At 38.6% G+C, this 27,866-nt stretch overlaps 1 protein-coding gene across 6 annotated transcripts in view; it reads left to right on the top strand.

Annotated features, from left to right (window-relative positions):
- Positions 1-1,495: 1,495 nt before the first annotated feature.
- DLGAP5 (DLG associated protein 5) overlaps positions 1,496-27,866 on the top strand; it is a 42,282-nt gene continuing 15,911 nt past the window's right edge. For 2 of the 6 annotated variants that reach the window (XM_069596673.1, XM_069596671.1), the window contains exons 1-12: positions 1,499-1,627; positions 4,105-4,343; positions 10,083-10,276; positions 15,091-15,153; positions 16,209-16,293; positions 16,391-16,510; positions 17,299-17,369; positions 18,900-19,174; positions 19,905-20,029; positions 20,457-20,529; positions 22,526-22,611; positions 23,362-23,522. In XM_069596673.1, the coding sequence (XP_069452774.1) occupies positions 4,106-4,343; positions 10,083-10,276; positions 15,091-15,153; positions 16,209-16,293; positions 16,391-16,510; positions 17,299-17,369; positions 18,900-19,174; positions 19,905-20,029; positions 20,457-20,529; positions 22,526-22,611; positions 23,362-23,522 (1,491 nt within the window). In that variant the 5' untranslated portion in view covers positions 1,499-1,627; position 4,105. Of the gene's footprint in view, positions 1,628-4,104; positions 4,344-9,744; positions 10,277-15,090; positions 15,154-16,208; positions 16,294-16,390; positions 16,511-17,298; positions 17,370-18,899; positions 19,175-19,904; positions 20,030-20,402; positions 20,530-22,525; positions 22,612-23,361; positions 23,523-27,866 lie in introns of all 6 variants that reach the window. The other 4 variants (XM_069596670.1, XM_069596672.1, XM_069596675.1 and 1 more) reach the window with 4 other exon arrangements.

The raw sequence follows: 27,866 nt of genomic DNA, 5'->3' as shown, positions 1-27,866 counted from the left end.
CTGATGCGAAGAGCTGACTCATTTGAAAAGACTCTGATGATGGGAAAGACTGAGGTCAGGAGGAGAAGGGGACAACAGAGGATGAGATGGTTGGATGGCATCACTGACTCAGTGGACATGAGTTTTGGTAAACTCTGGGAGTTGGTGATGGACAGGGAGGACTGGTGTGCTGTGGTTCATGGGGTTGCAAAGAGTCGGCCATGACTGAGCAACTGAACTGATATGATATTGGTACTGAGATGAGTGTAATTGTGCTGTAGTTTGAGCATTCTTTGGCATTGCCTTTCTTTGGGATTGGAATGAAAACCGACCTTTTCCAGTTCTGTGGCTACTGCTCAGTTTTCCAAATTAGCTGGCATACTGGGTGCACCACTTGCACAGCATCATCTTTTAGGATTTGAAATAGCTCAACTGGAATTCCATCATCTCCACTAGTTTGTTCCTAGTGATGCTTCTGAAGGCCCACTTGACTTCACATCCCAGGATGTCTGCCTCTAGGTGAGTGATCACACCATCCTACTCAGCAATAAAAACAAGGCTGATTCATGCAAAGGTAGGGATGGATCTTGCAAACAATACACTGAGAGAAAGGCAAACGGGAGAGTACCTACCACTCCTATTTTTAAGGTGACAGAAATCAGAAGAGTGAGCACCTACACGCTGGGAGAGTTAGAATGGGCCTTGAGGAACTCAAAGGTTTTGAAAATGCTCTCATATCCTGACTGAGTGGTGGTTACACAGCTGATCACATTTAGCAAAACTCATCAGATTATACACTAAAAAAACCTATGCTTCTGAATGTAATTACTTTATATCTATTTTTTAAAGTAGACGAGAAAACATAGACAAGTAACAAGTAATAAAACTAATAATGATTTAAGGAGCAATTTGGTGTGATAATAAAACTTTCTTTAAAACTTTAAGCGAAGAAAATATTTCATTAAGTTCAGCTGATTTATGTAATTAAACAAGGACATTAAAAAGCCGGGCAAATAAAAAACAACAACAAAAAGCCCTGCAAACTCTGACTCCCCTCTCCTCCATCCGTCCTTTCTCCGATACCCGCGAGGGCTATGTAGCCTCAGAGCGGACGCATGCGTAGCCCACGGCCAACCACCCGCCACTCCCGCTCCCCGCCCGCCCACCGCTCCCCGCCCGCCCACCGCTCCCCGCCCGCCCACCGCTCCCCGCCCGCCCACCGCTCCCCGCCCGCCCACCGCTCCCCGCCCGCCCACCGCTCCCCGCCCGCCCACCGCTCCCCGCCCGCCCACCGCTCCCCGCCCGCCCACCGCTCCCCGCCCGCCCACCGCTCCCCGCCCGCCGTCAATAGAGCATCCCGGACACGCCCAAAGAGTCCGCTCACACCTACCCTTTGAATGGTCCGTTCACCTTTCAATCAATTCAAATATGGCAAGGAGCGAGCCAATAGCGAGTCTCGTCGAGGGGAAGAGGCGGGCACTTTTTACCGGAAGTGTTGGTTAAAATACCTCCAATCAGCGGCTCTGTGCGGGAAGTTTGAATTTTGTCGCTGCTTGCTGTAGACGTTCCTTTTTCGGAGGCGGTGGTCTTCCGGGCCCAGAGGGTTCCTTTTAGTTTGGTTGAGGTTTAACGCTAGAAACTGCCTCAGGTAGGTGGTTGCTGGGGAGCTGGAGGAGGACACGGTTCGCTTCTTTGTAGAAGTTATAAAAGGGTCCGAGGACTGGCGGCAACGCTCTGAACTTCGCTTGGGGGAGCTTCTTCTAGGACCGCGTTACCTCTCCTTCCGGAAGCTGTTGACGCAGTCCTCTGGAAGAGTAAATATTTGTTGAGAAGATCTGTGTATCAGCAGCATTTCGCCACCGGGGTGTAATTGGCATTTGGCCCCAACTTTATTGCAGTAGCTCCTTACAGATTGTGTGACAACTAAAAACGCTTGGGTTGACAATCCCTAGGCAAGCAAGACCAAGTAAGGCATTCTAGACTTTCAGGCTGGAAGAAACTCCAGTCAAGAGTAGAGAACTTAAATGTGTGTGAAGAGCCGGGCTGCGGGGCTGGGGACTGCAGCTCCACTACCTTTTAACAGTGCTTATGTGGGCAGTTAATTTATCTCATCTGTATAGGAAATGGCAACCCACTCCAGTGTTCTTGCCTGGAGAATCCCAGGGACGGGGGAGCCTGGTGGGCTGCCGTCTATGGGGTCGCACAGAGTCGGACACGACTGAAGCGACTTAGCAGCAGCAGCAGCAGCAGCATACTACCTTTTAGGATTTAGAGGATAATAAAATATGCCTTTAGTGTTAGTCCTTTCTCGCATTGCTGTGTACAATACAGTGCTATGCCGTATTTTAAATAACTAATACATAATTTTTATTTTTTCTTTAATAACTGCTTAATATTGTTGCAGGAAAAGCCAATTTTGACTCCAGGTTGGAACTGTTTCTTTGACTTGGTTTCCGTTGCTTTTGTTATTATAAGCATACATAATGTCCTGCCTCAGAGAATTCTACCCCTCTGCTTGACTCTTACACGAAAATTAAAATGCCTTTGTTCAGAACGCTAGACATTAGTGTGCCATCTTCTTGGTCAGCTCTCAGGAATAAAGTCCTTACCTCTACACGTCATCTCCCCTTCATTGGCCTGCTGTGCAGCAAGGAGAGCAAGTGTTCCATAGTATTTGTGAGAAGTGGTAAATCAAATAGTAGAGGAGAGTTCTTGATAAAAAGCACAGTTCTTTATCACTTCCTCTGGACCCTTCAAAGAGAATGTTTTTAGCATTCAGTTCAGTCGCTTAGTCATGTCGGACTCTTTGTGACCCCATGGACTGCATCTTGCAAGGCTTTCCTGTCCATCACCAACTCCTTGGAGCTTGCTCAAACTCATGTCCATCGAGTTGGTGATACTGTCCAACCATCTCATCCTCTGTTGTTCCCGTCTCCTGCCTTCAGTCTTTCCCAGCATCAGGATGTTTTCTAATGAGTCATTCAAATCGGATGAATTCTCATATTTTATACTCTGTTGATTGCTTGAAATAGCGTTTTAATTTGCCTCACTTCTTATGCAGATTTTTATGTGCAGTTTTCTAGGGTACTTTCTTAGTTATTCTTGTTGTTGAAGAGCATTGTGTGCTTATATATTTTTAAAATTCCTAGTGACAGACTTTCCATCCTTCCCTGCGCCGCACCCCCCTTCCCCGCCCCGTTTTGTTTTAAGTTGGCAAGACTCTTTAGAGAATTGGTCCCTTTTCTCCAGTTTGGCTTAGTTGTTCTTTCCACTAGTTGTTTAGGTGAGGCTCTTAGATATTCCAGTTTCCTTTATTCTTTTCCTCAGTTGGAGCCTGGTAGGCTACAGTTGATGGGGTCTCAAAAAGTCTAACAGGACTGAGCGACTTCACTTTCACTTTCATTTGGATCCACAGTTTCTTAGAACCCATGACATCCTCTTTCTTGTTCTCTCTTGTTTTACTTCAATACATTCTCAGGGATCTTTCTAAGAAAAGAGTATATGCCAAATAAACTATATGACTTCTTATATAGCTAAAAGAATTTTATTCTGTCTCACCAAAGCAAGCATATGGTTATCCTTCTACATCATTATGGTACTTCTGGAAACCCTTTTTTCTCAGTCTCGTATCTGACTGCCTATTTATCTTCTCTAACTGTATAATAGACATCTTGTGGGTTTGTTTGTTTGTTTGTTTGTTTTTGTCTTTTGGGTTGAGAAAAAGCGCTAGGCTGCCTGCGTTCATCATCAGGGGAAGGTTAAGGCAACTATTCTGTATGCTGTCCTTCATTGACGTTTCCCTATTTTCACCTTTTACTTCATACATTTTGCAGTGTTCTCTATGGTAAGCCTAGAATCTCTTGTTTCTATTCCAGACCTTGGCTTCCTGGACTTCACTTCACCTGTCAAACAAGTTCCTATTCAGAACCCCAAAATAGTTTGTAGCATCTTCTCTTTTGATAGCTTTCTTCCCACTCTGAAGTCACACGTATATTCCATTTTGTATTTTAACATTTTTATTTCAGAAAGCTCTGAAGTGGTATAGGAAGTGAACTGGAATCTTGAGTTTTTAAAATATAAAATGAAATTCCACGTAAGTTGGTCTTTCTCTCTTTCTCCTGACAGGATGTCTTCATCACATTTTGCCAGTCGGCACAGAAAGGATTTGAGTACTGACATGATTAGAACTAAAATTGCTCATAGAAAATCACTGTCTCAGAAAGAAAACAGACATAAGGAATATGAACGAAATAGACACTTTGGTTTGAAAGATGTCAACATTCCAACCTTGGAAAGTAGAAGTCTTCTTGAATTAGATGAGACATCTCAAGAGCTTGTTCCAGAAAAGGCCAGTATCAAGCCAAGTAAGTAAAGGTTGATTGTAATTTCAAGTGCTTTGAAGAGTAATATCTGAGAGTATTATTACCTGAGAGTATTAATATCTGAGGTTTAAAAAAACCCTGACCAGAAGAATGGAGTTTTGAAATAACATTCTAAATAACTGTGTTTTCTACAATTAAGTACTGCCTATTTCAAGCAAAGACTGAACGTCCCTATCTAGGCTAACGCCATTCACCTATGGAGTATTATAACATTTTTTACCTATATAGCCTTATAGGAATCCTAATTTCTTACTTCTAGAGCTTAGGTAAGATAAACATTAACAAGATAAGTTGATAAGGGTTATATAAAAATATAACCGATGATGAGAATTTGCATGCTGCAATTAAAAATAAATATGGATATGCTTCATTGAAGTATCTACAAAGTAAGGATACTAAATCAAAGTATTCATCCCTAGGCATCCCTAGTTTGCCTAGAAGGATTTGGGGTGGTTAGGAGGGGAAGAACCAATTAAAAAAGAAAGGAATGGTCTCAGCAAAAGATAAAGATAATAAAAACGAGTGTGTTAGAAGGCAAGGGATACTATAGAATAGAAGGAAGAGAACTGGAAAGTGGCATGCATTTGCAGAATGAGTCATTGGACTCCTATTTAGTTGTGTTTATATAGCAGGTACTAGGAGCTAGATTGCGAGAAGGCAATGGCACCCCACTCCAGTACTCTTGCCTGGAAAATCCCATGGACGGAGGAACCTGGTGTGCTGCAGTCCATGGGGTCGCTAAGAGTTGGGCACGACTGAGCGACTTCACTTTCGCTTTTCACTTTCATGCATTGGAGAAGGAAATGGCAACCCACTCCAGTTTTCTTGCCTGGAGAATCCCAGGGACGGAGCAGCCTAGTGGGCTGCTGTCTTTGGGGTCGCACAGAGTCGGACACGATTGAAGCGACTTAGCAGCAGCAGCAGCAGCAGGAGCTAGATTGCAGTGAAACAAAGCAAAGATGAACTTTGAAGAAATGGCAGAGAGAGATAGTCTTAGAAGTTTTATAGAGATGAGATGTCACATTATTCTAAGTGTTCACTGCTTCAGTTTTTATTATTTTTCCAGAACCAGTGTAATGTTTGACACACACAAGACACTCAACATATAAAGCTTAATTGCTTCTGTAAAAAGGAGGGGTGGGCTAAAACTATTTCTTCTAGATTTGTCATTTTTGTGATTCTAAAAGAAAGTGAGAGAAAAGAATTGATTAATATGTCGTAGCATTTTTGTTTTTGAGATGAAGTGATGGTTTATGTTTAAAGATCAAAGGGAGTGGGTTGGTCATTGAGAGGGATAGAATAAAGGATAACATCTGTTAGGAGTTCAGAGGAAATGAAAACTGGGTCATAGAACTGAATAAGATGGGCTTTGAAGAAAGAACTGACATTTTCTGTGAGAAGAGGTGATGTTATTGCCTTCCGAGTTGTCTTTTTGCTTCTACTTGGACCCTTTCAAACATTTCATTCCTCGGCCAGAATCTCTCAAGTGAAATTTAACTTTGTCAGTGTGCTATTAAAGTGTCTTTTATTCCTCATTTGCAAAGGCATAGAGGTAGGAGTTGGAGAAGGCAATGGCAACACTCCAGTACTCTTGCCTGGAGAATCCCATGGGCGGAGGAGCCTGGTGGGCTGCAGTTCATGGGGTCGCGAAGAGTTGGACAAGACTGAGCGACTTCACTTTCACTTTTCACTTTCATGCATTGGAGAAGGAAATGGCCACCCACTCCAGTGTTCTTGCCTGGAGATACCAGGGACAGGGGAGCCTGGTGGGCAGCCATCTATGGGGTCGCACAGAGTCGGACATGACTGAAGTGACTTAGCAGCAGCAGCAGAGGTAGGAGTGGGCCAGGTGTTTTCCAGAGAAAGTGAATAGGGAAGCATGGCTGGAGAAAGCAAGCAAGTTCCCATAGAGCCCTTATGGCCTTATCATTATAAGGACATTGGCTTTTACTCTGAAATATTGGAGAAGGAAATGGCAATCCACTCCAGTACTATTGCCTGGAAAAACCCATGGACAGAGGAGCCTGGTAGGCCCCAGTCCATGGGGTCACAAAGAGTTGGACACGACTGAGCGACTTACTTACTTACTATGAAATGTTTAATGGGTTAATGAGTGTTTCTCTGATTTATGATTTAAAGGCATCTCGTTGGCTACTGTGTTGAGAATAGATTGTGGGGTGGCAAGCATAGCCACAGAGAGACCAGTTTGAAGACTGTTGTAATAATTTAGTACATGGTTGACCACAGTGGTGAAAGTGTGAAAGTGTTAGTTGCTCAGTTATGTCCAACTCTTGGCGACCCCATGGACTATAGCCCACTAGGCTCCTCTGTCCTTGGAATTCTCCAGGCAAGAATACTGGAGTGGGTTGCCATTTCCTTTGCCAGGTATCTTCCTGACCCAGGGATTGAACCTGGGTCTCCTGCATTGCAGGCAGACTGTTTACTGTCTGAACCACCAGGGAAGCCAGAGTGGTAGCAGCAAAAATAGTTGGTTGAATTCTGGATGTATTTTGAGGGTTGAACCAATATGATTTCTTAATGGATTCAATGTAGGGGTTGATAAAGAAAGAGAAGTCAAGGAAACTTCCCTGGAGGTTCAATGGTTCAAACTCCACTCTTCCACTGCAGGGGGTGAGGGTTCGATCCCTGGTAAGGGAACTAAGATCCCACATGCTGAGTGGCCAAAAAGTTAAATAAATATAGATGAGTAAGAAAGAGGAATCAAGATGATTCCAAAGTTTTTGGCCTGAGCACCTAAAAATATGAAGTGGCCATTTACTAAATTGTAAAGGACTGGGGGAGTGGTAAGACTGAGAGTTCAGTTTTACATGTGTTAAACTGAAGATGCTTATTAGATTTAAAAGAGATTTGGAAAGGTAGTTGGATATCCAAGATGAGTTCAGAGGAGAAGTCTGAGCTAGATATATAAATTCAGGTGTTGCCGACTTATACATGGTATTTTGGTTTTTTAAATATTTATTTGTTTGGCAGTGCCAAGTCTTACTTGTGGCACTCAATCTTCAATCTTCCTTGCAGCATATGGGATCTTAGATGTGGCATGTGGGGTCTAGTTCCCTGACCAAGGTTCAAACCTGCATCCCCTGCATTGTAGGATAGATTCTTAACCACTGGAGTGCTAGGAAATCCCCTGGAATTTTTTTTTCCTGAATATTTTCCATATGCAGTTGGATGAATCTGTGGCTGTGGAACCCAGGAATATGGAGAGTCAACTGTAGAAAGGAAAGAAGTAGCATGCATTTTGTGTGCTGTTCCAGCCATATTCATTTGCACATTGCAGGTGGGAAGTAGACACAGAGAGGCCTTTAATTGGAATTGGGATTTTGCCAGAGTGAGAGAGGGGCCAAAAAGTTGAAGTAGTGATTATGATGATAAATCATGGACTTTAAATTGGATATGAAAACACTTGATGTGAGGGAGGTGAAAGACAGTGAAAATATGATCGTAGGTCAGGAGCGTATAGGTACGTCCTGGTGGAGCCAAAGAATTGTTGGAAAGATCAGATATGGTAATCAGAGAGTGGATTTCTTAAAATTGGGCTGATGAAGGACATACAGTATTCATCGGTAATAGTGAGGTCTCAAGTGCCTGGTTATCTCACGAATGAATACAGGTGTGACAGGAAATTGGTCCTCTGAGCCCTTGCAGTTTCTGGCAGGGCCTGGGTTGATCAGACCTCTCTCTCTCTGGCTGGTTAGTTGCATTTGACCACAAGCAGTGTGGTCTGCGAATGTTATTCTATGTGCTCCATGACACGAGAAAGGTTGAAGTACTGGTATGGGTGTGATCATGGGAATGGGTGCCTGAGATACAGTGGAAGAGAGATCACTGGAAGAAAGAACACCTAAGAACTGAGAAGCTAGGGTACTGGATGAGTCATCAAGATTTGTGCAAGAGTAGTGACGGAGACAATGACAGTGAGCCACGAGCTAAAGCCATCAAGGAAGGAGAAGCAAACGTGGAAACAGATTGAGATACTGGGTAGTTAGATCTGATGACACGAAATGTAAAGCTGGGATCTTTAAATGAAGAAGACATAATCAGGAACCAACAATGAGGTCATCTCTCCTCTTTAGGTGCAGTGATACTCTGGTGTGGGAGAAAAAACAGTCAGCCTCTTGAGAGGACAACTAGGGAAGCAGTGACTTCAGGGGAGAGCCAGGTTTCAATTCAGTCAAGAGCTGAGGGGAACCTTCAGAGAAGTCGAAGATAAAGGGGTTTGTTGGTGACTGACCACTTGATCATCTGTGCTTTTGCATATTCTGTACTCTGCCTGGGGGTTTGTTTTACTTAACAATTTTATCAAGGTCCAGTTTATATACTATAAATTTCCCTCATTTTAAGTATATACCTTTTTGTAGTAAATTTACTCAGTTATGCAGTTATGTATGGATTATTTTTAATCCTTACCCAGGGGACAAACACTTACTTATTCCTCTGAACCCTTTTTAGGTGTGCTATCTTAAGGAAGCATTTCCTGATCTCTCCAGATAGCTGTTGTACTGATTCTTTATTATGTGCGTTCTCCTTTTTATTTCATGCTAAACTGAAACTGTGTTCCCTTGAGCGCCTCAAGGGCAGACATTTTCTTACTTATTCTTCCTACCTAAAAATGTCTCACATATGGTAGCCACTTACATTTTTCATATAAAAATGTTTCAGCAAACCTTATTATATTAAATAAGCATTATATTGTAAAATGCTTCATAGTTTAAAGAAACATAAGAAGATTTATGTAGAAAACCTAAATTGAGCTACAGAAACTGACAGGGAGCCCAAATATCGAAAGAAAGAAATAGTATTAGTTACCCCAAAATTCAGTGGCTTAAAACAATAAATGTTTATTAATTTACACAGTTTTTGTGGGTCAGGAATTTGAGTGCAGCTTGGCTAGGTGGTTCTGGAGACTGCAGTCAGGATGTTATCCAGGATGCATCTGAGGGCTTGACTGAGACTGGAAATCTGCTTCTACCATACTGTTTGATTATTGTAAAGGATTCACTTCTAAAGTGACTCATTCATGTGACCAGCAAGTTGATGCTGGCTTTTGGCAAGAGGCCTTAGTTCTTTGTCACGCAGACATCTCTGTGCTGCTTCCTGAGTCTCCTTACAGTTCCATGTGGCCACTGGCATCCCCCTAGAACAAGTGATCTAAGAGTGTTTGCTAAGTTGCTTCAGTTGTGTCTGTTCGTGACCCTGTGGACTGTAGCCCTCGAGATTCCTCTGTCCATGGGGATTCTCCAGGCAAGAATGCTGGAGTGTGTTGCCATGCCCTCCTTCAGGGCATCTTCCCAACCCAGGAGCTAACCTGCATAGTCATGGAGTTGTTCTCCATCGCTTCCACAGTACTTTCTTGGTCACACAGGTCGGCCCTGTTCAGACGGCAGGGGATGACACAGGACATGGCTGCCTGGAGGCGAGAACCCCTGGACGTCAGCTCGGAGTCTGGCTGTCACAGAAGTTAACTAATTTAAAAGGGAAGTAATACATCCCTAGTACATAGCGAGCAATTAGATATTTGAACAAGTGAAGTCAAAAGAAATAGGAATTTTAAAACAGGTGGAAATAAATTGAAGGACTAAGGAATTAATAGGAAGTTACTAAAAGCACTTCTTAGCAACAGTTGAAGTTAGAAGTTAAGATATTTGCCTAACTTTCTATCTGAAATATTTTATATACTGTTTTTTCTTTTTTCCTACTTAGAGTCAACAAAAACTGTTGTCTTTGATCAACGAAAACAGATGCTCCAAAAATACAAAGAAGAAAAACAACTTCAAAAATTGAAAGAGCAGAGAGAGAAAACTAAACGAGGAGTATTTAAAGTGGGTCTTTATAGACCTGATATGCCTTGTTTTCTTTTCTCAAACCAGAATGCTATGAAAGCTGAGCCAAAAAAGGTTAGTATCCTAACATGATACAGAGAAATAGTTGCTTTTAACTGGTATTTTCTTTAAAGATTAGATGACTAAAATAATCATTTCCCTGAGTCCCCTAGTTGATAGGGGTGGGAATGACATCATAGTAACTCTGAAGATGAAAACAGAGTCTCCTGATGTAACTGCTGGTAGGTTGAGATTGGATAAAACCAGGGGAGAGATTGGAAAAAACCTGGTAGAGCCAGGCTAAACACTGAATGCTGTGCCAGAGTATTTGGTATTTACCTTATAGGATGCAGGGTTAAGGGAGGCTTATAAATGAGATTGTACCATTATCAAACTAATATTCAGGAAGATTACCTTGCCTTGAGGATTATAGTCTAGAAAGGAAAGCTTTTATAGATGGGAAGGCCAGTTGTGAATCATATATTATGACTATTCTCTATACATAGATTAGGAGAAATGAGATAAGTGGACTGGGCCGTTGGTTTAAAAACAAGAAATAGGTTTAAGACATCATTTTCCCTGAGATACAATTGACATTAATTTCAGGTGTGCAACATGAGTCAGTATTTGTATACGTTATAAGATGACCACCGTAGTTAGTCTAGTTAACATCTATCACCACACACAGTTACAAAAATTTTTTTCTTGTGATGAGAACATTTAAGGTCTACTCTACAATGCTCACACATACAGTATAGTATTATTAACTGTAGGCACCATGCCGAATACTATATTCCCAGGACTGACTTATTTTTAAAACTGGAAGTTTGTAGTTTTTGACTATATTCACCCTTTTTGCCCAACCTGCACCTCTGGCAACCACCAGTCTGTTCTTTTTTTTTTTTTTTTTTTTTTTAAGTTTAGTTTAATTAATTTATTTGGCTGCACCAGGTCTTTAGTTATGGCACATGCAGGGCTGTTGATCTTTGTTGTGGCATGTGGGATCTTTAGTTGTGGCATTCCAGCTCTTACTGATGGCATGCCAGATCTAGTTCCCTGACCAGGGATCGCACCTGGGACCCCTGCATTGGGGACACAGAGTCTTAGCCACTGGACCCTCAGGGAAGCCCCCCACCAGTCTGTTCTTTATCTAGGAGGTTGGGTTTTTTTATTATTATTTGTTTAAACTTCCGAATATAAGTAAGGTCATATGGTATTTGTCTTTCTCTGGCTTATTTGTTTAAACTTCCAAATATAAGTAAGATCTGTGGTATTTGTCTTTGTCCGAGTTATTTCACTTAGCATAATGCCCTCAGTGTCCATTCATGTTGTCACAAAAGGCAACATTTCCTTCTTTTTTCATGGCTGAATAATATTAAAAACACACAAATGGACTGTTAGTTTCTTTATTCACTCATCCATTGATGGACACTTGGCTATTATAAATAATGCTGCAGTGTACATGGGGCTACATATATCTTTTTGAGTCAGTGTTTTCATTTCCTTTGGATAAGTACCCAGAATTGGAAATGCTGGATCATAAGGTAGTTCTAGTTTTAATTTTTTGAGGGTCTTCCATACTTTTTCCATAGAGGCTGCACCAGTTTCCATTAACAACAGCAGTGTAGTAGGGCTCCCTTTTCTCTATATCCTCACCAATGCTTATTATTTCTTGTCTTTTTGATAATGGCCTTTCTAACAGGTGTCATATAAGACTTCTTAAGAGATAAATTTGACAGGACTGGTGACCTCAAGTAAGTAGTGAGGGATAAAGGAAGTTGAAGAGTTAAGGATGATTGTTCTGAAGATAATAGTTTGAGCAATAATACAAGTTTTATAAAAGGCTCTAGGTTTGTCCACCTCAGTTCAACTAACTCAAATTCATGTTTATTTTATGATTGAGTAATATTTCATTGTATATAGGTACCCTAACTTCTTAATCCATTCATCTGTCGATGGACATCTAGGTTGCTTTCATGTCCTGGCTGTTGTAATTAAGTGCCTCAGTGAATACTGGGGTACATGTGTCTTTCTGAATTATAGTTTTCCCAGGGTATATGCCCATTAGGGGGATTGCTAGAAAAATGATACAGATGAACCTATTTTCAGGGCAGGAATAGAGATGCAGATGCAGAGAACAGACTGTAGACACAGCAGGGGAAGAAAAGGGGGGGATGAATTGAGAGAGGAGCATTGAAATATATACATTACCATGTATAAAATAGATAGGTAGTAGGAGGTTGCTGTGTAACACAGGGAGCTCAGCCTGGTGCTTTGTGATAAACTAGAGGCTAGACGGGAGAGTGGGGTGGGAGGGAGGCTTTATAAGGAAGGGGATATGCATATACATATAGTTGATTCATGTTGTATGGCAGAAACCAACACAACAATGTAAAGCAGTTGCCTTCTGATTAAAAATAAATTTTAAAGAAAGAATGTATGGGAAAAAAATAATATTACAAACTTTGCTACTGCTAAAAGAGATGAGGAAGGCAAGAAAAGGAATAAGCGTAAGTGGGTGAATATTAATAACCTTTAAAAAAAATCCTATTTGGAAATCAGGCTAGAGATTCATGCTAAAATGTGGATTTAGGATGTAATATTAGGAGTTTAAGTTGTAGGACTAAATGTAACCACTCCAGTAAGAATATGTACAATTATCTGAGTGAGGTCTAGAGAACAGCTTCAAGTGGGCAGCGATATGTTGAAAAGGACTGATCAAATGGCAAGAGAATAAATGCTAAAGGAAGGGGTGATGTAAAGAGAATGATGAGTAAGTCAAGGATGAAGTTTGACATATACCCCAGCATTCATTGCAGCACTATTTACAATAGCCACGAAGTGACTTAGATGTCCGTTAACAGATGAATGGATAAAGAAAATGTGGTACAGGTATATACAATGAAATATTACTCAGCCATAAAAAGGGGTGGATTTGAGTCAGTGGTAGTGAGGTAACAAGAGCCTATTATACAGAATGAAGTAAGTCAGAAAGAGAAAACAAAATATATTGATGCATTTCTATGGAATCTAGAAAAATGGTACTGATGAACCTGTTTGCTGGGAAGGATTGGAGACACAGATGTAGAGAACAGACTTGTGGACACAGCAGGGGAAGGAGAGGGTGGGATGAACTGAGAAAGTAGCATTGGCGTATATACACTGTCACGTGTGAAACAGATAGCTGGTGGGGAGTTGCTGTATAACCCAGGGAGCCCAGCCAGGCGCTGTGACGACCTAGGGGGAGTGGCATGGGGGCAGAGAAGGGAGGCTCACGAGGGAGAAGAGATACATGTATGTGTGTATATATAATTAGGATTGTTGTATGGCAGACACCAACAACATTTTAAATCAGTTTCCTCCAATTAAAAAGTAAATTTAAAACCTAAAAAAAAAAGATGAAATTTGAACAGATCAGTTGGACTGTAGATTAGGCAGTCATTGGTGGTTTGCAATTTAAAGATACATATAAATGAACTCATTGACTATATACTCATTCCTGATTTAAGTAAGAATTGATAATATAAAGCCCCAAGATACTGCTTCTTTTTTAGGCCTCATGAATCTCAATAATTCATTTGACAGATCTTTGATTATTTACTCTGTATGATCTTAGGATAATGTAGAAGAGACCAAAATTAATAGAATGTAGTTCAAGTGGAAAGATATAGATAAATATGTTCTATATATTAGAGGAAGGAGAGACTGTTTGCATTGGAGGAACATCAGAGAAGACATCTTGGAAGGGATTAGATTTAAGCTATCTTTTCAAAAATATATAGGATGCCATTCATTGGTCTACACCATAAACAACTTTTAAAATATGATAAGAAATATGTGTAAGAGGAACAAGAGACCCATCATTGTGTTAAATAGTATGATTCAGTGAGGAGTCAATCATTGTTCTTCATTTTATTTAGGCAATAGCCATTGCTGAATTTTAATCCTTTTAAGTACTGTTAAGAAAAGCCTAATTTCTTTAGCACTAGGTTTTCATTGAGATTTGGAGAAGAAAAATGACTTCTCATCTAGAGAAGTCTGATTATGCTTCTTAAGAAATTTTATAGAGTTGATAAATGTCTTATAATTTTTTAATCAGTCTTCTCAATTTTTCCCACATTTTTTGATCAGGTCTCCATTTTCTTACTGACAGTGAACTGCTCTGTAATCATGAGATTTGAAGGCAAATTGTCAAAGCTAGGGAAGTAAGCTGTACAGTATCTTTTCATAAACAACAAAAAAAGATTCTAATACTCAAGTTTGTTCATTTGTGTGCTCAGTCGCTCAGCTATGTGTGACTCTTTGTGACCCCATGGATTGTCGTCCTCCCGGCTACTCTATCCATGGAATTTTCCAGACAAGAACACTGGAGCAGGTTGCCATTTCCTACTCCAGGGAATCTCAAACCAGAACCAGGAAAAAAAAACAAAACAGTAATTTAGGAAGTTCCCTGGCAGGCCAGTGGTTAGAACTCGGTGCTTTCACTGCTGGGGCTGGGATACAGTCCCTTTTCAGGGAGCTAAGTTCTGCAAGCTGTGCAGCATGGCCAAAAAACCCACTAAAGTTTAAAAAAAAAAGAAAACAGTAAGTTAGCAAGTATCTTTTAGCTGTAAATGATTAATATAAATATATAAATTTAAAATATAAATATTTTTTATTTATAACTTTAAAATGAGGACTTTGGACTTCCCTGGGAGTCCAGGGATTAAGACTCTGAGCTTCCATTTCAGGAGGTGAGGGTTTGACCCCTGGTCAGGGAACTAAGATCCCACATGGCATGCTATGCAGCCACTCAAAAATAAATATATAAAATGGGAGCTTTATGGAAATAAATTTTGCAGTTTATTTGATATATTTTTTAAACTTTATCTTCTTTTGACTGTTTTAAGGATGTTCCATCTTCTGTACGGATTACAAGGTCAAAGGCCAGAAACCAAATGGAGCTGACTAAGGTATAGTTGGTAGTTTAGTAGGTCAGTGTTACTAAAATGACAAATTGTACTTTTTTTCTGAGTAAGTAAATTTATTTTTCATTTAATATCAGCTTTAAGCAATAGTGATTATTTTACCAGAGTTAATAGTACCAAAATAGATGCTGCTATATGGTGACAGAGCAGATTTGGCTACATGCCAAGGAAGTAGTCACTTAAAATACTTTGCACAGACATCCTTAATGAGATCTATACTAAACTCTGACACATTCTTTTTTGTTTATTTACTGGGCTTTTATTATGTATCCCATGTCACCATGAAGTGCAGATAGAAATAGAAAGCACACAGGGTGAGTTTTATAAATTCATGGGTCTTCAAAACACTGTTTTGGATAAAGTTGCTAGGAGGATTACTAAAGTCAAGTGGGCAGGGAGAAAAAGAGGGTGCTTCTTTGTCGGGAGGAAGCTGCTTCAGGTAGTTACTGAATTTGAGTGACTGTCACGTTCTTCTAGGCTCTAGGATATAATAGTGAATAAAACAAACAAAATTTCCTGTTTTCAAGGACTTTACATGAGAGATAGTGTTAAAAAAAAAAGAACCATTTAGTGTGTCAGATGGTCAAAAGTATTATGGGGGAGATGAAAGAAAAGAAAGAACGGAGCTGGAGAGTTGTGAAGTAGGTAAAGGGTAGAATTTTGATCATGCCTCACTGAGTTGGTGGCAGTTTAAATGCAGTCTTTCAAGAAGTAGAAGAGTGAGTTGTGGGGAAGAGCTTTTTTCCAGGAGAGGAATTTTCTAGATAAAAAGATACCTGTTGCGTTTAAGGAGTCTCAGAAGATTATAGTCAGTTATTTTTTTTAATAGTTTTTCTAAATTCTGGGATTCTAAAAAGGTTTGTTAGGAAATTTATGTAATGGAAAACCTGTTTCTTCATCTCATTTAGGGTAGTGGATTTTTTGCTGGTTCCTTTACAGTATCAGATTTCAAATGAGATGTCAGTTTACACCTTAAAAATGTGGTGGTTTGGTTCATTATGCAATTAAATCACCTAATTAATACCTAATCTTTTAAATAGAGTGATAATGGGATTGATGTTCGAGCAGTCCGACCTGGTCAAAGACAGACTTCTGAGAAGAAAGTGTTGGACAAAGAGAAAAAAGGTAGAAGCATTAGCAATTTTTGTAAGTTCTGATATTGCCACAATAATTTAAAACCACCGAAAGCATTCGGTTTTGTTTTTTTTTTTTTCCCCCGAAGCTGTACAACCTGTAATGCTGCCAGTGAGACTGACTCGATCATCTACTCAAGCAGCAAAGCAGATTGTCAAGGAAATCCCGTCTACAGCAGCAAGAAAGCCAGAGACAAGGGCTATTAATGGTAAGAACAATTTCTTGATCAGTGACTGAACTAGGATTATGTTTTGATCCTTGAGGGTTTTTATGTTCAGTTTTTAAGATCCTTACACGTCTCTGAGTAGGACAGGAGGAAATGGGAGATTCTAACTCCTGAAAGCAGGTTTTGTGCCCTGATATCGTGTTAGCACACAGTGGGTGCTCAAATGTTGAAATGCTGAATTGGTGTAAGCAGTGATTCAAAGTAAAAAATTAATAGCCCCAATAATAGTCCATCCATTTGGTGGATTGAAGTGTAATCATGTAAGAACAAGGTGTGAAAAAACACTTAATGATATGGTTAATGATATTAAGTGGGCAAAGAGAAACAGGTAAAACCCTGAACAATATGATCGAAATTCTATAATGAAATATGTATGTGAACTTTTAAAAACATATTCTTAAGTGTCAACCGTGATTACCACTGAGTAATGTAAATTTTAGAAAAATTTTTGGTTTTGTGCTTTTTACAATTTTTTCTAATTTTCTATAATAAATATGTATTTTATATTTAGAAGCAAAAGGTAAAATATCTTAACACCTTTTGTTTTGTTTGGTTTTGAAAACAGATGGCCTATACTTGAAACAGGAAATTTCATCTGTTTCTATCCTGTTTTCTAGTGTGATTTTTAATCATAATGTCCTTTAAGCTGTACATTTCTATTAAGCCTTTTTTCCTTTCCCAAATTACCTAGTTTTTTTTTTAACTTGTACTTTTAATGCAGCATTTTTTTATCTAGTCAAAATGGGTGTCTTATTTCACTTTTAATTTAGATAATGAAGCAGACAGAAAGGCACCAAATCAAGGAAAACCTGCCAAAAAGATAGGAACAAAACCTGACAAGGTAGAGTATAAACATCTGTTTATCTCTAGATACTTTGAAAATCTCATTGCTACTTTCATAAAATGGAAATTAAGCATATAGAACTGCTTCAAGAAGTTGACTCACCATGTGTCTTAAAACCTCCTTAACCATAAAGGAGCATCAGGAGGCTTTACTTGTTGTTTTTCAGATGTCTTATCCTCAAAGTTTTATAGTTAGAGAAAGCATAATTTGGTTAACAGGAAATAGAGAAAAGTGATAGAAACGCAAGCTGACAGAAACCTTCAGGTGGGAACTAGCTGAGAGAGGGTGGAGTAGGGTGAAATGTATTGACTCTGGATTCAGTTAGGCCTGAGTCTGAATATTGTCCTATTAGCTATATAACCTTGGGCAAGTTATGAATTTGTTTTCCCATCTCCAACATAAGAGTAGTTTTAAGAACTAAGTACTCTAATGTTTCTGACAGTGTCTAGCATAGTACCTTATAGGGTCTTCAGAAAAGAGTCACCATTTTGAGACCCCAATGCCTTGGTTTATAATCAATGCTATAATTCCTTAACCTTAAAAAAGAATTATACTGAAGTATAAGAAATGTAGCTATGTTGTACAGCAGAAACTGATACAACATTATAAAGTAATTATACTCCAGTTAAAAATTTAAAAATTAAAAAAAATGTGGCTAGATTTTTAACTGAAAATTAAAAATCAGAATAAAATCCTCTAAAAAATTTGCTTGTATGGGTGGGTGAAATGTGTAAAGGTTGTCAAAAGTTACAAACTTCCAGTTACAAAGTATGGTCTGGGGATGTAATAAACAACATGGTAACTATGGTTATACTGTGTTGTATATTTGAAAGTTGCTAACAGGATATAGGTCATAAGATTCTCAACATAAAAGAAATTGTAACTGTGTGGTGACAGATGTTGATAGACTTATTGTCTAGATCACTTTGCAATACATACAAATATCAAATCATTATGTTTCATGCCTAAAACTAGCATCAGGTTTTTTTTTTTACAAAAACCAAATAATTAAATTGACAAAGAAAATAATAAGCTTCACATTATATTTGGTTAATCTCACTGCATCACATTGAAAAATATTTTTCTCATTAGTCAGTAAGTTTATTTATAATCAAGGTTATTGTAAAAGAAGATTTGTTACTTGACAATAATAGTCGTCCATTAAACGCTGGATTTCTGATTCTCAAATCATTGTAATTATCCACATAATTTAAATAAAAAGATGGGTATTTGTTAGTTGGGTAGGTCTTCCACCTTAATTTTCACGTATTTTAATTTGCTGTAATACCTAAAACCTGTTATTTAGTCTTTTTAATGAGGATTGGTTCTCTCTCTCTGGATCATAACAATGGTTTAGTTAGCTGGTCTACTGATTTCATATTTATATTTAACTGTATTTATTTTTCTTTCTTAAATTATATTCATGGGATACATATCTCAACTCTAATATTTTCAGACCTGTAAAAATTGGCTTGACTATATCCTCAGGAGAGAAATTCTCACTCTTTTCTGTTTCCTTCCATCCAGGTCATTTCTTTTAAAGTTGATAATGAAGGAAATACTTTGGATTCACAAACCAGTGCAACAAATGGAATGAATCCAGATGGAGTCTTATCAAGAATGGAAAATGTATCTAAGACAAACAGTGCAAAAATGAAAGGGAAGAATTCCTTTGCACCTAAAGATTTTATATTTCAGCCACTAGATGGTCTGAAGACCTATCAAGTAACACCTATGACTCCCAGAAGTGCCACTGCTTTCTTGACACCCAGTTATACCTGGACCCCATTAAACACAGAAGTGTAAGAATTTAAAGTTAATAATGAATTCTTTGCTAAGATGGTTAACAATCACCTTTCTTAGATTTGTCCTGTGCTTTTTAAAGGTTAATGTTTAGTGAGTAAATTATGTTAATTATAAATCATGAAAATTTGGTATTTTAAAAAAATTCTTCAGAAGGGTACAGTAATGTACTGCACAGTTTTACTATTTCCTATACATTGTTTTTATCTGTATCTTCATGGTATTCTTTGTGGGGTTTTTTTGCTTTTAATGGGTGATCTTTTTATAAAGACTTAGAAATAAATTTTTAGAAGAAAGAAAGTAATACTATAGCTCAGAAATGGTGGGGTTTTTTGTCTTTTTGCTGAGTGTTACTTTAGAAAAATTACTTCTAAAGACAAAAATAATTAACTTGCAACGTGAGGGAAAATCAGTTGGAATCTTTAATAGAAACAGCATGGTTGTTTTGCAAAGACTGGCTGGTAGCAAATTTACTAGAAACTGCTCAGCAGCATGTGAGACTATAGAGTGCTTATGTTCCATGAAGAGATCTTTGTAATCTTTGGATCTCATAATTAGTAAAGACAGACATTCCCACTATAGGTGTTTAAATGTGTCCAGAAAAGACACATTTTAAAAAATTAGAAACATGTTTCTATTTAATCCCAGATTTTTAAAAAGCAACATCATTTTGAAATCCTTCATATGAGGCTTATGTTTTAAGAGGTATATTTTTACTATTGTTTTTAGTGATAAGACTGAAGCAACAAAAGAAATCTTGGCACAAAAATGTAAAACTTTCTCTGCCAAAACAGTACCTCAAGATTCAAGTAAATCACAGTGTCCTTTGGGTTCTTTAACAGTTTGGAATAAAGGTATTGAATTTTAATTAATTTTTTACTTGCTTTTCTGAATTGTGATTTATCAGGTTTATTAGGCCCTTTTCAACATATAGCCCAGGAATGTGATCTCAGGGTCAGGAAAGAAGTGAAGACATGGGGAAAAGTAGCTGGAGAGAGAGAGAATTGGAATGAGGAGTACGGACTGAGAAATAAATGTAACTTTGAAGAGATGAATATTGGGAGGCACTTTAGAGATATGTGGTGAATGGAATCTTTAAGTCAGAGATAAAATTTGAAAATTCATATTGAAAAAATTGGAAGATTTAAACAGATTTGTCTTGTGGGGGACATCATTTTGTGAGTGGCTGCTTTGAAATTTATATGTAACATTTCCTTTAATCTATAGAACATATCTCAAATAAAAATGGAACTACTAATGAAAATTCAAATGGCCTTTCAGTGAAAGAAGTCCCATCACTTGAAGTAAATGAAGATCAGTTATCTCCGCCACAGCATGATGTGCCGTATTTCAGGTTTGTCCATTTGTTCCTAGTATAAGAATTTTGTATTCATGTGTAGACAGTTAAAACCAAGATTAACTATTTTTAGCCTGAATGTAATAGATGAATTGGGGGAAACTGAATTCTGGTGATTTTCATTTATCTTTTAAATTTTAATAATTTTTTTTTCACTAACTAGTTCCCAATTCAAAAGGTAGTAAAAGATACAAGTGAGAAGTCTTTTCCCCAAATCTGTCTCACAGAGGGGATAGTTCGAACCTTCCACAGAGGCAAGGGTTATTCATTTCTTGTGAATACTTCCAGAGTTAGATAGTGCATATGTAGAATAACAAACATATTTTTTCTTTTTTTTTAATATAAACAATAGCATGCTATTTTGTTTCATATAATGTTAACTGTAACAGACATTCCATTTTAGTACTTAAAGAGCTTTCTCATGTTATTTTGAGTGTGTGTTTCCTAAAGGCCGCATAGTATCCAATAATATGGATATACCATAATTTACTGAATAAGTCCCTGTTGCTGATTATTTGCATTGGGTTCAATCTATACTATTATAATCAAGGCTGCAAAGAACAACATACATTTCAGTTCTCTCATGTGCAAATATATGAGGACCTCAGTTTGCATCCCTTCCAGCATGGTATGGGAGTTCCTATTTTCTCATACCTCCCCACCCCCCAAAGAACCAAATTAAAGTTTATTTTAAAAAAAAAAAAGAATAGGAGGCTCAGTGGCCCGTCAACTCATGAGATAGGATTATGTTTCTCTAACTCTGAATTGAAAATTAAGTTCCTATTTGGGGAACTTCAACATGTCACCTAAATGCCTTGGAAACATATCAGAGGTGTGCATTTTGAGAAAGGCCTTTATATTCCACATCATACAGAAAATTATTATATCCTACAATTTTTGAATGAATATAGCAAGAAAATTCCCATACCATTTCCAATACAATATTAACAATTTTTGAACTTTACCAATCAAATAAATAAAAATATTATCTTACTCTAGTTTTATTTATTTTTTATTTATTTTTCCTTTTTTTGGCATGAGATCTTAGTTCCCTGACCAGGGATCAAACCATCAGAGTCTTGAGCACTGAGACGCCAGGCAATTCCCTTTACCCTTGTTTTAATAGTCATTCTTCCTCTCATGAATGAGTATCTTTTTTTATGTATAATGTTTTGGTATTGTAAGGTCTTTTAGAGGTTAACTAGTGTACTATATTGTTCAGCTGGGACATTGAGATGATAAGCAATTTATCCAATTAAATAATGTCAGATCTAAGTCAGGTCTCCTTTCTCATTTATTAAGCTATTCTCTGTTGCCATTGATTTAAACAGCTAAATTTGTCTTCTAAGAAAAACTGTCCTCAGTTTTCCTGCTCAGATGTTTTTGTAAAGAAACATACTAAATTTACCTTAAGCCAGGGTTTCTTAACCTTGGCGCTGTTGGCATTTTAGGCTGCATAATTCCTGTTGTGGAGTCTTCTGCATTATAGGTTGTTTCGTAGCATCCCTGGCCAGCAGCACTCCTCTATTTCATGATAATCAAAAATGATTCTAGAGAGTGCCAAATGCTACCTGGTAGGAAAAATTGACCCCACTTGAAAATGCCGCTGTCTTTGGATAAGCAAAGCCAAGTAAAATCTGGAAGCCCTTATCACTGTAATTTGAGACTTACAGTTTTTAGCTTCATCTTACTCACTCTTGGCAATTGGGTTGGTCATAGTTCCATGGAAAATAAGAGCAGAACTACGGAATGTCTGATTCTTTCTGCTCAGCGTTTGAAAAATAAGAACAGAAATAACTGGAAATATTAGCTTGAAAAATGGGCTCTTAGCATTAACCATCCACTTAAGTTTTAGGTGTATAAGGATGAACATGGAATATCAATATGTATTCATGGATTTTAGTATATCGCAGTTCATAAAACAGCTCAGCATCAGCTCTGGGAAATCAATGATGTGTAAGTGTCACAGTGCTAGTGTATGTCTTCATTGTAGAAATACTCTCCGGTCAGAAACTGAGAAGTTAACTTCACACTGCCTTGAGTGGGACAGGAAACTTGACTTGGACATTCCAGATGATGGTGAGGGAACACTTATATTTTTTTAATGTCTTAGCTTTGTTTATTTTAATATGGTTGCATTTACCTGAAACATAAAAATCTAGTGTTGTCCAACTTTATAGTTTCATTGTTATTCAAAATAGCAAGAATTTTCCATATGACATATATGTTCACTAATATCTCTGTGCTAAAATGGTACCTAACTTAAAAGATGTAAGTAGTTAGAATATTCCTGAGAGTTAGACATTTGCCAATTTTATTATTAAATTTTTTTTACTATGATTCCATGAATGACAACTATGTCTGATATTGCTTAATTATACAAAAATGTTTTCTGAATGAAGATTACTCAAATCAATATGGATCAAATTTTGTGAAAAATTCCATAATCTTGCCTATTCAGGAAAGCTGTTTAGAAAAAAAAAAAGTCATTTGTGTGCTGCCAGCTCAAAGTCCTTAGGTATTGATGTACAGTAAGTTGTTTAAGGTTGAGTTATTATACAATACAAGGAGAGATAGAATGCTTTACTGTGTAGCTGTTGAGTATGAGAATGTATATTGCTAATTTTTAGCAGGAATTGAAACAGATAGTAAATGCTCTATATTTGTATGACAAAGTTTTGTAGTAGATATTTTTTGTTTTGCTATAAAATAAGAATTTGATTCTATAACTCTAGGATGTTTGGAATGAGGTCACCTTATCAGCTGGTTGGATTGCAATAAAGATCTTGTTTTGTCCTTTAATTTTTAAAAACCTTGTATTTCCTCTAGCTAAAGATCTTATTCGCACAGCAGTTGGTCAAACAAGACTCCTTATGAAAGAAAGGTTTAAACAGTTTGAAGGACTGGTGGACAATTGTGAATATAAACGAGGTGAAAAGGAGACTACCTGTACAGATCTGGATGGATTTTGGGATATGGTTAGTTTTCAGGTATGTGGTCAAGTATTTTGAATATATTAACTTTGAGTCTTTTTTTTTAATGAGTTAACAGTAATATGTGCTCAGTTGCTAAGTCGTGTCTGATTCTTTGCAACCCCATGGACTGTAGCCTGCCAGGCTCCTCTGTCCATGGTATTTCCCAGGCAAGAGTACTGCAGTGGGTTTCCATTTCCTCCTCTCGAGGATCTTATTGACCCAAGAATCAAACCCAAGTCTCTTACAGCTCCAGATTTTTTTACCACTGAGCCACTGGAGAAGCCCCTAACAGTAATATAGAAGGGTTAGCAGTAGCTTCTGGGACTAACCTGGTGGCTCAGTGGTTAAGTATCCACCTGCCAGTGCAGGAGACATGGATTCAGTCCCTGACCTGGGAAGATCCCACACGCTTTGGAGCAGCTAAGCCATGTGCCACAACTATTGAGCCTGTGCTCTAGAGCCTGGGAGCCCCAACTACTGAACCCACGTGCCCAAACTTCTGAAGCCCTTCTGCCTTAGAGCCCATGAACCTCGACAAGAGAAGCCACTGCAATGAGAAGCCTGCACACCACAACCAGAGAGTAGCCTCTGCTTGCCACAAGTAGAGAAAAACCTGTGTGGCAATGAGGATCCAGCACAGCCAAAAATAAATCAAGTTAAGAAAAAAGAAAAGTAGCTTCTTACGTACCTGTAATATTATTGGGTTGGTGTAAACATAATTGTCGTTTTTCCGTTGTTGAAATTTGCTGTTTGATATCGGACTACATTCTTAATAAATGTGGTTAAGTTATACATCATTTTTAATGCACATTTCTCACTTTATGTTTTTTGCTGACTTATTACTTGCTGTTTATTTTATATTTATTTTGGACTATGGAGATGATGTTTGACAAAAGGCGAATTTGAGCGATTTCTTTTTTATTCAAATTCAAATGGGTTGTAAAGCAGTGGAGACAACTCGCAACATCATCAATGCATTTGGCCCCAGGAACTGCTAATGAATGTACAGTGCGGTGGTGGTTCAAGAAGTTTTGCAAAGGAGACAGCCTTGAAGATGAGGAGCACAGTAGCTAGCTGTTGGAAGTTGACAAGACCCAAATGAGAGCAATCTTCAAAGCTGATTCTCTTAAAACTACAGGAGAAGTTGCTGAAGAACTCAGTGATGACTGTTCTATGGTTGTTTGGCATTTGAAGCACATCGGAAAGGTGAAAAAGCTCAACAAGTAGGTGCCTCAATAGCTGACCACAAATCAAAAATATCATCATGTTTAAGTGTTGTCTTCTCTTAGAATTCTATGCAATGATGAACCATTTCTCAACCAGACTGTGATATGCAACCAAAAGTGGATTTTATACAACTAGTGATGACCGGCTCAGTATTTGGACCAAGAAGTTCCAAAGCACTTCCCGAAGCCATACTCGCACATGGTCACTGTTTGGTGGTCTGCTGCTGGTCTGATCCACTACAGCTTTTTGAATCCTGGCAAAACCATTATATCTGAGAAGTATGCTCAGCAAATTGATGAGATGCACCAAAAACTGCAATGCCTGCAGCTGTCATGGGTCAACAGAAAGGGCCCAGTTCTCCACAACAATGCCCGACCATACATTGCACAACCAGTGCTTCAAAAGTTGAACAAATTGGGCTATGGAATTTTGCTTCATCCACCATATTTGCCTGACTTCAGTAGTCATCTATGGATGTGAGAGTTGAACCATAAAGAAGGCTAAATGTTGAAGAATTTCAAATTGTACTAAAGAAGACTTTTGAGAGTCCCTTGAACAGCAAGGAGATCAAACCAGTCAATTCTAAAGGAAATCAACACTGAATATTCATTGAAAGGACTGATGCTGAAGCTGAAACTCCAATACTTTGGCCACCTTATTAGAAAGGTGGCTAAAGGGCCGACTTAATAGAAACGAACCTGATGCTGGGAAAGATTGAAGGCAGGAGGAGAAGGGGAGACTAGAGGATAAGATGGTTGGATGGCATCACCGACTCAATGGACATGAGTTTGAGCAAGCTCAGAGAGATGGTGAAGGACAGGAAAGCCAGGTGTTCTGCAGTCCATGGGGATGCAAAGAGTGGGGCATGACCTAGCAACTGAACAACAAGCATATTCACCCAACCTCTTGCCAACCAACTACTACTTCTTTAAGCATCTTGACAACTTTTTGCAGGGGAAATGCTTCCACAATCATCAGGATGCAGAAAATGCTTTCCAAGGGTTCCTCGAATCCCAAAGCACATATTTTTATGCTACAGGAATAAGCAAACATTTCTTGTTGGCAAAAATGTGTTGATTGTAATGGTTCCTATTTTGAAAGATGTGTTTAAGCTAGTTATAATGATTTAAAATTCACAGTCTGAAGCCACACTTTTGCACCAACCTAATAAATGAGATGTTAGTACCTTTGTAAACTGTAAAGTGCTGTCAAAATGTAATGACCAATTTCTTCTCCCCATATAATCAGTGTTTTCTATTTGGGTTGGAAATTGAGTTATATTCAACTGTTGAATAATCTGTAATGCTTCTACATGTGAGAAAATGAAATCTGTTCTTTAGTAGTTGAGTTCATCTAGCAGTTACTGAGTTCCTGTGTGTGCTAGACATTGTACTAGGAGTTGATAAAATACGGCACATTTTCTGCCCCAGAGAAATTCCAATCTAATGTAAAAAGTGCTATGAGAGAGGGAATCACTAGGAAGATTAGTAAAGGCATGGGAGGAGATGACAGTTTCCAGCTTCTTGGGCATGTTTTAGTAATAAGTATATAAAAAGCCATTTCAAGAACCTACAAGAAAGAAAGTGAAAGTGAAGTCGCTCAGTTGTGTCCGACTCTTTGTGACCCCATGGACTGTAGCCTACCAGGCTCCTCTGTCCATGGGATTCTCCAGGCAATAGTACTGGAGTGGGTTGCCATTTCTTTCTTCAGGGGATCTTCCCGACCCAGGGATTGAACCCGGGTCTCCCGCATTGTAGACAGATGCTTTACCCTCTGAGCCACCAGGGAAGTCAAGAACCTATAGCCAACAACTATTAGACATTTCAAGAAAGCCTCAAACCTGAAAGAAGGAAGCCAAGAAAAACATAAGAAAGGTATTTGGATGGAGGAAGTGGACCAATCTAGGAGGTATAGTCTCCAAATAATAGGGATTCCAGAAAAATAGTACAGAAAAAATGGGAAATCAATGAAGTGGTTTAAAAATTTCCCCAGAACTGGAGGACATGAATTCCAGATTGAAGGTGCCTATTGAGTGCCCAGCACTGTGAGTCAGAATAGACCCACACCAGCACACTTCATTAAGTGTAACTGTATAACTCTTATGATGAAGAGAAAACTCTAGAAGCTTCCAGAGAGAAAACAAGTTTCATATAAAGGGTCAAAGATCAGAATAGCCTTGAATTTCTCAACTGCAACATTTAAAACTGGGAAAACAATGCCCTCAAAATTCTAAGGGAAATAATTTTCCAACCTGGAGTTGTGTAGCCAACCAATCAAGTGGATGGGCATTCTCCAAGCACAACAGTCTCAGATACTACCTCCGAAGCACTCTTTCAGGAAGCTAAATGAGAAAGTACCTCACAAAAATGAGGGAATGAACCAAGAATGGGGGAGAAGATGAGTTTGATCCCCAGAAAGAGACCAAGAGAATTGAGGCCGGGGGGAGCCAAGAATGTTCCAAGCAGAGCAGGGGGCCTCGGGCTCCTCCAGACCTAATTCTGGAAAGTGAAACTGAGTAAAATACCTGATTTGTTTTAAAAATTGCATTAAGAGGAGATTTATACTTACTGTGCAGAGTTTAGAATGAGTCAGTGATAGATATCATACATGAACAACTAAGCAAGTAAAAAGCAAAACAAGAGGACTTCCCTGGTGGTCCAGTGGCTGGGACTGTGCGCTCCCAAGGCAGGGGGCCCAGGTTCTGTGCCCGGTTGGGGAGCTGCATCCCTCGTGCCACAGCTAAAGATCTGCTTGCTGCAGCGAAGATCCTGTGTGCTGCAGCTGAGATGCAGTGCGGCCAAATAAATAAATATTAAAACACAAGTCTAGAGAAAAAAATGAGTAAAGGAACATAATTGTCTTAATAACTGTATGACTCAGATGTGAATAGTGTTTTGTTCTTTTTTTTTTTTTAATGTGGGCCATTTTTAAAGTCTTTTTTTGAATTTATTACAGTATTGCTTCTGTTTTATGTTTTGGTTTTTTGGCTGCGAGTTATGTGGGATCTAAGCTCCCAGACCAGGGATCAAACCTGCACCCCCTGCATTGGAAGGCGAAGTCCTAACCTTAGGACTGCCAGGGGAGTCCTGTGAATAGTGTTTATGTAATCATACTGTAAGCATTACTTTGTGA

The sequence above is a fragment of the Ovis canadensis genome, chromosome 7, assembly GCF_042477335.2.
Source record: "Ovis canadensis isolate MfBH-ARS-UI-01 breed Bighorn chromosome 7, ARS-UI_OviCan_v2, whole genome shotgun sequence".
In the NCBI taxonomy this organism is placed as follows: Eukaryota; Metazoa; Chordata; class Mammalia; order Artiodactyla; family Bovidae; genus Ovis; species Ovis canadensis.
Note: the sequence above shows the minus strand (reverse complement) of the source record. Positions and strands in the feature narration are given on the sequence as shown.